The sequence below is a fragment of the Uranotaenia lowii genome, chromosome 2 (genome assembly GCF_029784155.1).
Source record: "Uranotaenia lowii strain MFRU-FL chromosome 2, ASM2978415v1, whole genome shotgun sequence".
NCBI classification, from domain to species: Eukaryota; Metazoa; Arthropoda; class Insecta; order Diptera; family Culicidae; genus Uranotaenia; species Uranotaenia lowii.
The window spans coordinates 301,258,103-301,273,088 of NC_073692.1; the positions used below are offsets into that span (position 1 = coordinate 301,258,103).

Consider the following 14,986-nt stretch of genomic DNA (forward strand, 5'->3'; position numbering starts at 1 on the left):
ATATGGCACCGAAAATCTTTTGAGATTTCATTATATTCTGAATAAATTATTGATGAGACATATGAACATAATTCAAATTCTTGAGAGTAGGAAAATTTGATGATTCACTAGAACGTAGAAAATGCAACGGGTTCAAAAGAGAGTTGTAAGACTTCAATTACCCTACAGAATCATCAAAAATTGATTGAGATTTTTTAATGATAACTGTACTGTAGAAAATCTCGCTTATTTTTCCTGGGCCGTCATGGTTAAACACCCAAAACCACCCTCCCCTCCCCCCCCCCCCCCCTCCGGTCGTGCATTTTTGTTTGAGGCATACTATAGTTTAAAAATTCGAACATTTAGACATTCTTTAATGATTTGAACTTATGTATGTTCTTAAATATGATGCAATATTAAAAATATATTGTTTATTTTTTTTAAATGATAAATTAAAAACAGAGCAGTTCAATTGCATTGAAACTAAAAGCTGGCAAAACGTATAGTGCCGTGTATATCTTTATTTGCACAATCACCACTATGAAATTTGTTGTGCTCCTAGTAGATGTGGTTGCATATATTGCATTAAGCCTTGATTTTTGTTTATTATTTCCCAGTGACTTTCTAAAATATATTTTTGAATTTTTTGCATACAATTAGCAAAGAGCTTTCATGTTGCAAAAGCAAACACATCCAGATGCGAACGGTATCTGTGATTTAACTCTTCTAAATAAATTTTCATGAAAAATGCACGCGTGGTGCACTCCCCAGGGCAATAGCAACGCCACATGTCCAGTCGAGTGGCTTGTGTGACAACTCCTGGCCTGGAAAGTTATTCGAATCGAATCGAATCCTACCACACCGCAAACACAAACACGCACATAACTTTACTCACCGTTTTATTGCCCAGATTCTTGACCCGGCAGCTGAGGTACGCGGATTTTCCGACCAAGGCCGTCACGTTGCGTGGCGTGGTGTCGTCGAAATATGGCTCGTCCCATTTGCCCACGGATCCGATGCCAACGCCGGTCGATTGGGGCACAACGAGGCCAGATCCGGAACCCCCGGCGCCGGACGTCGCCGATTGCAGTTGCTGCTGCTGATGACCGGGACCCCCGGAGGATGTCGACGCTGCGGCCACGTACGCTCTCATGTGACGCGACGACCCAACACCACCGAGGGCTTCGAAGGACCCCAACGGGGACGACAGTGATTTACGACCACTGCCACTTCCTCCGCCCCCGCCTCCACCATCGATGGGTCGGTTCTGCTGGATGCCACAACTGGTGATGTCTGTGCAAGAGAAAAACGAAAACAAATACACCAAGGGGTTAGTTTGATTTTGACGATTCGTGTGAGGTTCCCGCGGTGATACAGTGCCCGGGATTAGCTACTGGAAGGGTTTTTCCCACACCGGTGAGCCAGTGTTGCCGTTTTAAGACATGATTTTTTTCCGGGAATTTAAGAAATTAAATAAAGCCGAAACATTAAGGGGGGGGGGGTCTAACGGGTATAAAAAAAACACCATTTTTACGATTTTTTTCTAGAGCTATCGTTCAAACAAATGTATTCAAATTTTTTGCATTATACAAAGCATTGTTAAAAGAACATTTAGTAATTTTTTCGTTGAAAAATATTGAAAAATTAGCCGGGGACGGAGCACTTTCGAGGATGTCTTTTAGAAAACAGGATTGGCGGTGGACACTGTATCTCAGCACAGAATCATCTGAAGTCAAAAAATCAGAGCAAAATATTTTTAATAGATGTTTTTCTGGACCCCAACGTTTTTATTTAACTTAAAAAAAATTTATGCTATTTTTGTGGCTGTTTGAAGTAAAAACTACGATTTTTCACGAAAAAATCCGCAATTTTTCACCTGTAAAATCTCCCCAAAGTAAAAAAAAAATTCAAAAAAGAAAAACGTTGGGGTCTGGAATTTTATATGAAGAAAATATGTTCCAAATTTGAAAAGAATCGGATAAGTAGTTTTCAAATGACGATGTCCACGGACTTTAAAAATGTGCTTTCGAGAAAAACGCGTTTGAAGTTTCTGCTCTTGCTTTCTACAGTTTCTACAGTTTTGCTTCAATTGACTTGAAAATTTGACACAACATTCTTGAAATGTTTTACAATAAGAAAAAGAAAAAAAATAAAAAAATCGATTTTTTGAAAGTGTTATACCTTCTATTAAGCTTCTAAAAAATTTTAAAGTGAGCAGAAAATTCTGTCTCTATTTCAATTACACCCTAAGCATCAGTTCATATCACCTTCTCTTGATTATTCATTATTTTGGGTGCCTGGTGCCGCCATGATTCCAAGCATCGTATCCCAAATTCGACGAATTGCGGTTTGTCGAAATTTGTTCATTTTACTGCCTCTTTCCTATATTGCATACATACATCGCGGCGGAATGGTCACTCAAGTAATAAATTTACTTATTGAATAAAACTTGCCCGGCTTGGGGATTGAACCCCGACCTTAGTGGTGACAATCGAACACGCTGCCAGAAGACCATGCCTAGGTGTTGTTCTAACAGAACTAAAACCCGAAGTGATGATTAAATTTTGTAGAATACCTGCAGCACAACCAGACAGCCAGCCAGAAAGACAGCATCTCAATGCACATTTTGTGGCTTCGTGAATCCGGTTTTGAGTACTTTTGTGTCCTTTTTGTGACTTAAGTCCTTTACATAGAACATATACATCAAATAAGAAACTTGCCTTTGTCATGCAATATGTAACTTTCTAAGCCTTCATTATAGTAAATATGTATATTTTGGTTGCTTGGGTAATAACTTGGACTGTTCTATTTTCAAGAAAAGATCGATCTCCAAGATCGATTCAGAATGAGGGTCAAAGGATCGATCCTCCTTGAAATTCGGAGCAATAATATTGACTAGATGTCTAACAGAAGAATTTATTTGGCATTAATCTTCACTCAAAATTGAACCTAGATTCTAGATAAGTAAAAAATTCTATAGAACGTATCTTTGGATTATTTCCAGGCTGCAGAATCAAACCACAAAATCAAAACACTTATATTGAATGATCGATCTTTCAAAGATCAATCCAAGATCGACCAATCTTAGTATTGAAGAAGCTTCACGTTACAAATCTAGTTTGATTAGTCGCAGGTTCGATGCCGCTACGCTTCGCCGTGAAAAAAAAAACGTTATTTTGAATAAAAATCCAAAAACAACGCGCGGTAAATCATACATTCAACAAACTTTTTAGATTATAAATACTCGCCATCCCTAAGCACTATTTACCCGTATCACAGCGAGACTCACCAACGGACCGATAACTGTCAAAAGAAAGCTTGTCAGTTAAAAACTATCCGAATTTTGTTCGGTTTTCGTTCGTTTTTTCCGCACACCTTCCCCAATGCTAAAAACATAATTCGTCGATTGGTTTCACTGGTTGAATGTGATCAAGTCTAGATCGATTTTGGGCAGACTTTTCAAGCTAGGTTAATCCAAGGAGATAAATAGAAGGTGAGTCGATCTTTCTAATTTCAGAATCAGCCATGTTGGATGCTTCGTTACATTTAGTCCATAGTTAGTTCAGTAGTTTTTCAGATGAAGCCAAAACTGTTAGCCGGTTTTTTTGAGTTAGTTTCGGTTAGATTTATTGTGAAGAAAATAAATTTTATCAGCTTTTTAAATAAAATATTTATAAATAATTCAGTTTTGTTTGAAACGCTCTACAAAGCACAGAAAAATTGTTTTACCTGCTCTGAAATGTGCTATTTTATGAGTTCCGTTGAAAAATTACAGAGTTGTATTATTTTAAAATATGGTTTATTTTGTTTACAAAAAAAATCAAACCAAAATAATTATGTGAAAAGTTTGAAAAACTACATGTGAGGCCCTTGGAGCCAAAGGGGTTTAAGTGCATAAAAGCTGATTTCGAGAAAAAAAAGTACTTAAAGTTCTTTGTGTTTCAATAAATTCCATAGATATTTTTTATGAAATTTTTCAATAAGGTTGATCTTCTTAAATTAAAACAAATCATTTGACATCATTTTTGAGAAAAAAAAACGTGTATTTGACGTTAATTGAGAAGACACATGATTTTTTATTTTTGCACTTACACCCCTTTGGCTCCAAACACACGCACTTATACCACTTTACCTAGAAATATATTTATTTATACCCCTTTGCCACAAATAAATTTCCATTTTCAGGTGATTTTGCCTTGTTGATTTAATTCCGAAAACATAGGGATCTAATTAGGTGATATTCAAATACTTTATAAACATATACATTTTTTACTGTTGTGATGGGAAATGTACTCTGGTACATTTCATCGAGAGATTTCGTATCTAAAGATCAACCTTGTTTGTCAGTTGGCTTAATTCTCTCCAAATAACAATTTTTCATCAGAATAATTATAAGAATAATTCGTGAAAGGTATTTCTCTATGAATTTTCAATCACTGCATGTTTTCTGCGCCTCTTCCTGATTAATTGTTCATTGAAAAATATACTACTGCTAATAATAAGTTGATGTTCAACAGTACCTACAACATACCTCGACTAATTTCAACATTAACCCAATCATCTCATACAAATAAATATTGAGTCCGAAATTTGTGGCATGCTCCATATAACTATGAAGTGAAATCATTAGAATTTGGAATTCATTTATTGGGGCTAGAATAGAAAAAAATACAACATTTGATATTATTTCGATCACTAGAATTATCACTTAATGCCAGTGTTCGGCATTAAATTTATTATCTTTTAATAATTATCTTTTTCACTTATTTTTTCACCAAACTTTTTTTTTTTTTGTAAATTCTTTATTTGAAACGGATCATACCTTTAGGCTTTAAGGAGCCAAACTCGTTTTGTTTGATAACAATTGTGTGCTTATATCTAGTTCACTTTTGAAGAAAAAAGAAGGTAGATAGGGAAATATGAAAATAAGAAGAAATTATAGACGAAGATCAATAGCTTTTAGGAAAGATATATTTCGAACATGTAGTCCAAGTCTCTCACACCCAGCACATCTCTCACTGGAACATAGAGTGGTTTCACCAAACTTTTGTACTAGCAGATAGACAAACTCCACCACAAGTAATCAGTCAAGGAAGAATGCTGATACATGCTTTTTTGAAGTGCCTGGCGTTAAATCGCTAATCGCTAACTAGTCCGCTACTGTTTTGATAACAATTTTTTTTCTCACGGGATTTATGTTGAAATAACGGATAAACAAACTCCACTAGGTCAAGCAGGAATGCTGATAAATATTATTTTCCATAAATTGGTGGAGTTTTTTGAGCCGTAAGTTCTCTAAAAATAAAGTTAAAAAATAAATATGCGAACAAAAATGTAGCGGACTAACTAGCGAATAGCGTTTTAATGCCGACCTCTGCTAAATGCAATGAAATGAGTAACTATTGATGGTAAATTTTCAAACATGATTTACTTTTCAAATGCAAATTTAATTCCAATTTCTTTTTTAATTTTTCGTCCCGATGAAAAAAAAAACACTTCTTACTGGAAATGACAATTGGGTTGAAAACAAAGGGGTGTAAATAAATTTCTTGGTGGCAAAGGGGTATTTAACATATTATCCAATTTGTAGAAGAAACACTGATTCTGGTTAAACAAACACACATAACAAATTTGTGCAATGAAGTTTGTTTGTCATTAAGACACTGAATTTAGACGATTTTTAGGATAAAAACAAAATATTTATAGGACAAAATTTTTAAAGCAAAAGATAAAATGTTATGCTGAAAACGATATCTTTGATTCTTGTGAAGATATTTTCAAAGCAAACATTTTTAATTTTGGCCCATACTCACCCTGCACGACGGTATTCAACATTTTACCAAAAAAAAAAATGAACTTATGCAAACTTTAGATGCGTTTTTTGTTATCAAAATTAAAACAGTCGGACGTAGGTTCCGTTGTACGAAGCAAGGTTGCCAAAATCACAGAAAAATCTGTGATTTCACAGAATTTTGAGCAAATTTTCATCACAGAATCTGTGTCACAGAACACAGAATTTTAAAATATTCACAGATTTCACAGAATTTTTGAATTTTGAATAAATTTCCAAAACTATATTTTCATTGGCCAATATAAAATATAGATTTCTTACGTAGAATTAGAAAAGTATGATAAGATTGGTTATGTTAATTGATTTTACACAACTGAAACGTAAAAAAGACACAATTTATCATGATTTTTCAATTAAATTAAAGGAAATAGCATCACAGAAAACTATCACAGAATTTTTGGGTAAAATCACAGAAGTTCAGAATTTTTTTTCTCAAAAACACAGAACTTTTTTCGGCAACCTTGGTACGAAGTCCAAATGATTAGGGTCCCAAGCGTTTTTTTGGATCCTAGATCTGCAGCAGCATTACACATATGTGAATCTGGTCACTCTATTGATCGAGAAAATGTTTCGCTGATTCGGTCTTTGGATAGCAATTTGCTTGAATAAGGTAGGTTAAGGTAAAAAGAAATACAATAATTTACCTGACATGACCCAGAAACGGGTAGATAATAATGAAGCACTACCAGACAACACCCAAAATAGGGTAGGTAAATAGACCCAAAAAAAAACAGACAACGGCATAACTGCCGAGCATTCCGAAGTTTTTGCTACGTTTTAGCTAGGGATAATATAATGGAGGAAAACGATTCACATTCATCAATGAAATACCGGTATCTGAGCTTTTCTTATACCGTGGTTGAACTAAAAGGAATCTTACAGTTGCTTTGATTCAGAACAGTTATTCAATCAAGTAGACTCACAACACATAATAGAGTGGTTTTCGCCTTTTAATTATACAATTTCTCAACCTCTTAACTAAAAAAATGAATATTTTTAAAATGCAATTAGCATATTTTTGTAGAACCAATTTAAATCTATCGATCGAATCTTTTTGCATTGCTAAAAAAGGAACCATTTTTGTGAACATTTCAAAATCGAAAAACGCTACGAGCTGACGAACACAAATTGATATTACAGACAGTTATAAACAACCACCAATAAAACTTCAAACTGCCTAGAATGTTTGAACAGAAGACACATGTATAGCGTTTATATCCTTTTCCATATCTCATATCGTTAATTTTAATAAACTATGACTCTCATAACTTCTAATCAATAAACATTTAAACCTGAGTACAGATAACTAGGCCTGTATCAATGTAATCACATCGAAAAATGGTACTGATATATTCCCGTTTGGCATCACTCAGTGTTTGCAGCAAATATTCCGGCAACTTTGTACCAATCCGACCACCATCAACCGTCACAACTCATTGCCATTCCATGCAAGGAGCGTATCCTCAGTGACAGTTATTGTTTATCATTGGATGCACACAAATCGGCCCTACGCTCTGATACGAATTCCTCTGCTCCTCGGCCCGTTTTTCCTCAAACACCTCCCACGCACCGGTCCGGAACAGTTTATAATGCTAAACACCGGCTGGGATGCGTTTCCGTTTCGGGCTTTTTGGGATAGGTATTTTTTGCCTTTTTGGTTCAAATTTCTCCAATCGACTGGAGCCAAAACCCATTCACGCAAAATGTGACTGGATTCGAATTTTATTGGTTGTATGTGGTCAGAAATTCCCCAAAAACCTCCGAAAGGACGTGTGCGTGGGTGGATGTTTGGACGCTGAGGATGGCCACAGTTGGGGGCTCTCTGCCCAGTACTAGGCTGAACTTTGACAAAATATGGATGAATTGAAATGCGAAATGCTGGGCCCGGGTTTTTGTGTAGTCAGAATTTATTTCCGTTGAATTATGGCCTGGAACCGTGTTGGTTTTATGCCTGACTAGAATCTTCGGCACGACAAATCACATAATTCCGATGGTGACAAATGATTTGTGCCGGGCGGGGTCTCCAGTTAATGTGCAATTCCTAACACATTTCGGATAAATTATTTGTGCCATGGTGTTTTATTAATATATTTTCAGAGAATCAAAATATGATTTCAAATGAAATCTAAACATACCAATGGAAAAACAATTTCAGGAAAATTTTGTTTTCTATTTATCAAAACTTTCAAACCTTTCAATGGGCTATAGAAGCAAACAGTTATTCTTTCTCTTCTTAAGAAAAATCCATAAGATCTGTCGAAAGTTGGGTGAATCCCACTTGTACTAATGGAAAACCATCACCCAAATTCGGATTGCTTCTATAGCCTACTGAGCCCTGAATTTTCAAAGATTGTGTATGAAACTTATTGAAAGAATTGGCCACAGAATTAAACCGCTTTATAGAAGTTGGAAAGTGCCGAATAAAAATTTGGTAAGTGATGATAATGCTTCTGAATAAATTTCTGCCGCTCATTTTCACCACCTTTCATTTCTTCCAACTTTCTATCCTTTAATTAAAAAATCCAATATTTTTTAATGTCTTTATCAAAAAAGCCATCGCTTTTCACCGATAAGGCCGATAAATTAAGCAACAAACTAACATGAATTTTACATTACTTATACTAAATATTATTTTTGCCTATAAAGCGAGCATTCCAGATTGCTCGGTTTAACCAATTTTATTCTCAGAAAAACTCGTGAAACTCCAAAATTCCAAACGATTTTCAATGTATTTCTTTTCTTTCTACATAAAGGTTGCCAGATCCCACGTATCCTGGTGGGGTAAATCTAGGCAATTTAAAGAAAACTGACAAAATCCGGGCATTTGATTTAAAAACATTTCACCTAGAAAAAATGGAAAAACTTTGGAATTTTTAAACAAAAACGCTTGAATCATTTTTTTTCTTTGAAATACATCAGTAGATTCAATTCGTTATTAAGGCTTCAAAAAAAAAAAAACATGTGAGACAGGAAGATGTTGGAAAAACCGGATCATTGGTGGGGGAACTCAGGTTTTAGTTATTTCTTATTAAAAACCACTTATTTTCAATCCCAACTTTCGGGAATTAGTCCTATAAAAAAGTTACATTTTTTTAAGTTTAAAAAATAAATAAGTAATTTTGTAAGCTTCATATTAAAAAATGTTTTTTACATATTTAATTCAATTAGCAAATCTTAAGCTAATTATTTTCAACTACACGCATTACTATTTTAATCGTTCGTGAAAATATATCAAATATATTCTAGGAACTAACCCTGCATGCGTTTATTAAACGAGAATATTTAACAAAATCCTCAACAATATTCCCAATTTTGTTTTAAATTTTGAATTTCTTTTGAATTGTGTTTCCTGTAAATTGATTCCTTAATGAAATTTTCACATTAATATTTCAATCTTTAATTAAACTCAACTTCGAGCTGAAACTGAATTTAAATTTTTTGTTATCGGAATCTGATTCCTGCATCCTACTGAATTAAACAGCTAAATTCCGTTATTTTGAATCTGAATGTCAGATAAAAATTCCAATGAATTTTGTATGATCGAAAAAGCATAATTTGTATCAGAACCTTCAACCAGAAATTTCTTATTCTTATTCTGAATTCTTCAATTTTGAATATTTTCTATTCATACTCCGAAATGATGAATATGGAAATTTCATCTTATTTAAGTTTGAAATACTGAACCAAGATTCGAGCCAGGATTTTGTCCTGACCAGATAAAATCCAGGACTTTCATTTCAAACTTTTTATCCCAAAACTCGGTTAAATTTGAAAATTGTTTAGTAAAAATCATGCAGAAAATACTTGATTTTTTTTAATTCATAATTTTAAAGACTCAATGAAAATTTCTGCTCGATTAGGCAAACAAAGTGAAAAAATTCGAACAAAATCTGGACAATCTGGCTAGTTTAATCAAATTTTATGGAATTTTGATAATCGGGACTTATTTTCTACCCACAAGTGAAAATTTTTAATTGAACTGTGTTTTTAAAGGGATTTCATCTTCACAGAAGCCATTTGTTTCTAATTTAAAAAACTTTACTCCTCAGCCGAGATTATTACTCTTAAACCTTTTTGTTTTGTCCTACCTAAAAAATATATTGAGAAATTGAAACTATGAGTTTTGAGAAGAACATTCCGCTTTACAGTTTTGAATTCTCATGGGAGGGATAAACTCCCAGCCCCCCTTCCTCAGTTCCTACAGCCATGGTTTATGATTTTTTTTATCAAACTTTTTATTTTTAACAGATAACGATAGGGAAGAATGAGTATACTTGATCCCTGGGGATACTTGATTCCATCGCTATGTCTTGAAACAGGAATGTCTAAAAAATATCAAATGTTCTAGAAAAATGTGCCAAGTAGAACAAAACAACAATGCTGTTATCTCAACAAATTTTAAAAAAAATAATTTTTCGAGTTATTGAGCTTTGTTTGTAAAATTTAACAAAATATGATTTGAAGATCTTATTTTATCACTTAAAAATATTTCTCACATGAAAATTTTTTAATAAAAATATATAGGGGGAAGTCGTCTATGACCGGACATCGCCTATGGCCGGACAACAATATCCTAATAATGTTTTAACGCCATGAAAATAAAGTAAATTGTTGCCTGATATGGTGTTAGAAATATGGTAATCCAATCTGAAAAGGTTAACCATTGATAGACATCTGAAGCTTTTGCCTAGTAGTACGGAGAGGATCGCTTAAACTTTGCATTTGTATTGTGGTAAGTTTTTTTGGCTTGTAAAATTTGAACTGCACAAGAACGACATCGTTGATTGGTTATCTTTCGACTACAGTAGATATAAGATAATAAAACGGAAGTTCAAACGAAATATTAGGAAAATTTAAAAAAATGCGATTTGTTTATGACCGGACACCAAGTTGTTGTCTATGACCGGACAAGAAAATATTAAAATTTATAGATAATTTCAATTTAAAACTTTCACTTTTTCATCTCTATAGCACCCTCAAATGGTTAGCAGAAGATAAAGATTCAATAACGAAACTATTTTGGTCCGCTGAGAAACTTAAGATTTTGCTGTCCGGTCATAGACAATTTTTCTCTAGTTTTTTCGAAACAAATGTTTCATTCTGGTTTGTCAAAAAAACTTTCATGACTGGCTTCATCGAACGTTCAGTATTGGAAAACACATACTCACAAGACCTGTGCAAGTGATTTCTGTCATTTTGCCACGTTTTTGTGCCATTGGTGACAACTTTGCTGAAGTAATTCGTAGTGTCCGGCCATAGAGAACACTTTTGGAAATGAGTGAAAACTAACATGAAATGATTTCTCTTACCACATGAATATGTTATAAATTAATTTTTTTCTAGTATAGTTAAGTGATCATAATATTGATACTCTTAAAATCAGAAGAGGAACCAAAATTTACAATAATCTATTTTTGAAGTTATTGCTTAAAAACCTTAAGTGTCCGGTAGTAGACGACTTCCCCCAATCTATATATATAAAAATGAATGTTTGTCTGTCTGTCTGTTCCCTATAGACTCGGAAACTACTGAACCGATCATCGTCAAAATTGGCATCTGAGGGTTTTTGAGGCCGGGGATGGTTTCTGTAATAGTCAAAACTCCATCCGACTTAAGGAAGGAGAGGCTTCCATACAAAATTTGTAGTTTTTCGAAACAAATTAAAGTCATGACATCCATTTTCTTGAGATTTTTTTTCCTTTGGGCGGTTTGTTTTTCGTCTCTATGGTAGAGGCGTCGAGAGCCAACGTCGCCAAAGGAAAGTAACCCAGGCATAGCATACTGATCAGTAGGAATATTTTGGCGCGTATTTCTCAACCAAGCATATTTTCTTTGAGGTGTTTGTTTTTCGTCTCCATGGGCGAGCAAACGTCGTCGCAAGAGGATAGTAACCGAAGCACACTGTTCATTGATTGCTGGAAAATTTAACAATAAGGCGCCTGTTTCTCAAACACGTGGGGCGATATGCAACCTAGATGTGTTTTTTTCTTGCTTATTTGATTTGTACACAGCACGTGGTAATAAATGACGCCTAGATGTGACACGGATTGGTATTTTATCAATCGAATCAAAACCAATTGAAAGATTTGCAAAAATACTTCCATATTTAGTTCGTGTTAATGTAGGTATCATTCGACTTTTCATTCAAGGAACATTAGAACATGTTTAAACGTTCAACTTTTTCCGTTAAAAAAAATTAAAAATTATGTTTTCTTCTAGAAATTGTTACTTCGGCCCGAATAAACAACTGAAACGAATTTAGAAATGAAAATGGGAGCTTTTTATTTTAAATAATTCTGAAAAAACCATCGTACTTTTTGCTTACATACCAATTCAAGTACGTACTTAACATGAAAAGTGTTTTTGTGTTACATGGCTGCATAAAAGAGACTTTTGATCCGCTTCGTTTTTGAAAAGCGAGACTTTAGAACTGATATTCAACTGGACGCAAAAATTTTAAGAGAACACACGGTGGGGCAAGGGCAAACGTCGAACTTTTAACAAATTCATCTTCAAAATGATTCAATAAGATTCAATGGAAAGACCAGAAGGGGTATTCCGAATGTTGAAACTGCAGCGGATATTGAAAATTCTAAATGTCTTTGTAAATGAAGGTCATTCCCTTTGAACAGCATTCGTTAAAAGTGGATCAGTGAAACTTTGATATCAGTGAAACTTGATAGAACAAAAAACAGGAATTCGTATTAAATCCATTTTAAAGCCATTACTCTGACGCATCTGTAAATAAGCTTTGCATTGACACTTGTCCCAATATACGGGACAAATGTAAACCTAGAAATTTGTTTTTGCCTACATTTTTGAATATTTGACTTTCAAAGAGAAAATAAAAAAAAACGCTGAGAACTTATTTAGTGATGCAACTGATAGTTTTTTCAAATATTTATATGTTTACCGTAATAAATTAATTAAAAAAAAGAAGTTTGCACTGTATTTAATACATAACTAATTTAATATATTTTTCATTACCATGATAACTGCTGTTTGGGTATCGAGCCTGTTAAATTTGCCTACCTTCTTCAAGCAGTGGGGGACAAAATTGAAAAAGATGGGAGAGCTCCCAAAAGTTTTTTTTGGGTACAGAGTACAAATTTCAGATCTTGAAAAACGAGTTTAGAGTTCAAGTTTCAGTAAATAATATATACCACCGTTGAATTGCAATTCAGAACTGCAGCTGCAGCTCTCATTTCAAAGTTGTTGGTTCTGAAGTATGATGAGGTTTGATTTAAAAATATGCTCTCTAAAATCTAAATTTGAATAAATTTTTACAAATTACATTTATTTCCGGAAGGTGTAGCAAAGCACAACGGGTCAGCTAGTATTTAATAAAAATACATATGTCAATCGTTAGAATATAACATGAATTTCATGATGCCATATTTTCAAATCAATAGTAAAATCTCAATATTTTTAACTAGAAGTTTTTCAAAATGTATGTTATCTATAGGTATAATTGATCCCTAGAAGAGTCTTTAAAGATATATATTATAATTATCTGATAAAAAGAATTAAAAATACAGTATTTACCTAAAATCGAAAAAATTGCGCCTTAAAGTATGCTATAACTCTAGGGTAGCAGACAAAGTTTTAGAATTCTCTTTGCCTAATACTTACAAACTATGAGATGAGAACTAATATGGGGAAAATATTTTAGACCGAATTTGTTCACATAATTTGCTAAATTTACTTTAAAAATATCAAATTGAGTTGATAAGTTTATGTTTTCTGGTCCGGAACGAATTGTTGGAAATATTTTTATCAAAATAAATCATAAAATTAGAACACAATTTTTCCTACCTTTTTTTTTTATTTTGCATGAATATTAGATAAATTTTTCTCAGATAAGTTCGGATATTACCCGGTTTCTTGTATTCGAATATTTGAAATTGAATGCCTGGATTTTGCCAGGCTTTTCAAAAGAATCTTCCGGAATTTCCAGACCCGGAAACGAGCACGCACATAGTAACGCTCGATCAGATAATTTTCATTTTGTTGAAAAAAAAAGAATTCCAATCTGAACTAAAACCACATAAAATCTGCCAGTCTATCTTTTCATGTTTACTTCATGCAAATTTTTTACGTTCATTCTTGTTTATTATGTAAATAAAACATTTCCTAACTATGCTAACTATCGTGCCGCACTATGGGAGATTTCAGATTAGCATACAAGCAAAAGGACGATCATATTTTCAAAATCTTTTCAACAAATCGTCTGCCATTTCTATTTGTTACGATCGTTAGATCATAAGTTAAGAAGTTCAAGTCCGAGTAGCTGACTGGTGCAATTTTCAAAAAAGCTTAAAATCTCTGGATCGTAACTATAATCTTCAGAACTTGTTGAAATATCCACGCAAAACTTGAACAAAATCAGCTGGACCTAAATTATCTGGTCTGAAAAATTTGATTATATTTTTTTTGATTTTCTTTATTTTTCCATGCTTTATCTTCTATAACATCACACATGACCGTAGGAACGACCCCCCCCCCCCCCCATGATGGTAAAAAAATGCCAACTTTTTTTGCTGAGCATAAAATTTGACATTTCTGATCAAATTTTGATGAACAATAGTGTAACAATCTCAACTTTGAAACCTCGAAATCTCATTCCAGGACGACAATTCTACAACAGATTTTTAAAAAATGTCTCAATTGTTGATAATAATTGAGCGCCAAATATTAAATCCCAACAAAGTTAGACTAAGTCTACCTTGTCCGGATTTTGACCAGATTTTCTCACTCTATTTATCTGCAAAATCATACGATAATTTCAGTTGAGTCCTTAGAGTTATGTATCTAGCGTCCAAATCATTTTTTAAACAAATTTTATCAAAATAAACATAAACAATTTTTTGGAAGCCTTAATATGATTCTGAATTGGCTGATATGTTTTGATAAAATAAAAACAGTTGTCCACGTGTTTTTCATCTTGATTTCAATGGAATATTTTCTTAACTCGCCTGCATATTGGCGGGAATTTAGGGAAAATTTTGAAACAATATGCTCTTATTTCACCAGGTTTTAAGATAAAATTGCCTGGATTTGCACATCGCAGGAAACTTCCGAAAAAATATCTAAATATTAAGTATCTAGTTTATTATTCTAGATTATAAGTTTGATCAGTTTCAATATTTAAAATTC

The 14,986-nt window shown here is 33.5% G+C and overlaps 1 protein-coding gene across 1 annotated transcript in view; it reads right to left on the bottom strand.

Moving 5' to 3' along the window:
- Positions 1-6,481, bottom strand: part of LOC129742816 (hemicentin-2-like) — a 168,624-nt gene extending 162,143 nt beyond the window's left edge. The window contains exons 1-2 of the mRNA XM_055734756.1: positions 6,475-6,481; positions 875-1,272 (exon numbers count right to left, since the gene is read on the bottom strand). Of these exons, the coding sequence (XP_055590731.1) occupies positions 875-1,272; positions 6,475-6,481 (405 nt within the window). The remainder of the gene's footprint in view (positions 1-874; positions 1,273-6,474) is intronic.
- Positions 6,482-14,986: the final 8,505 nt, after the last annotated feature.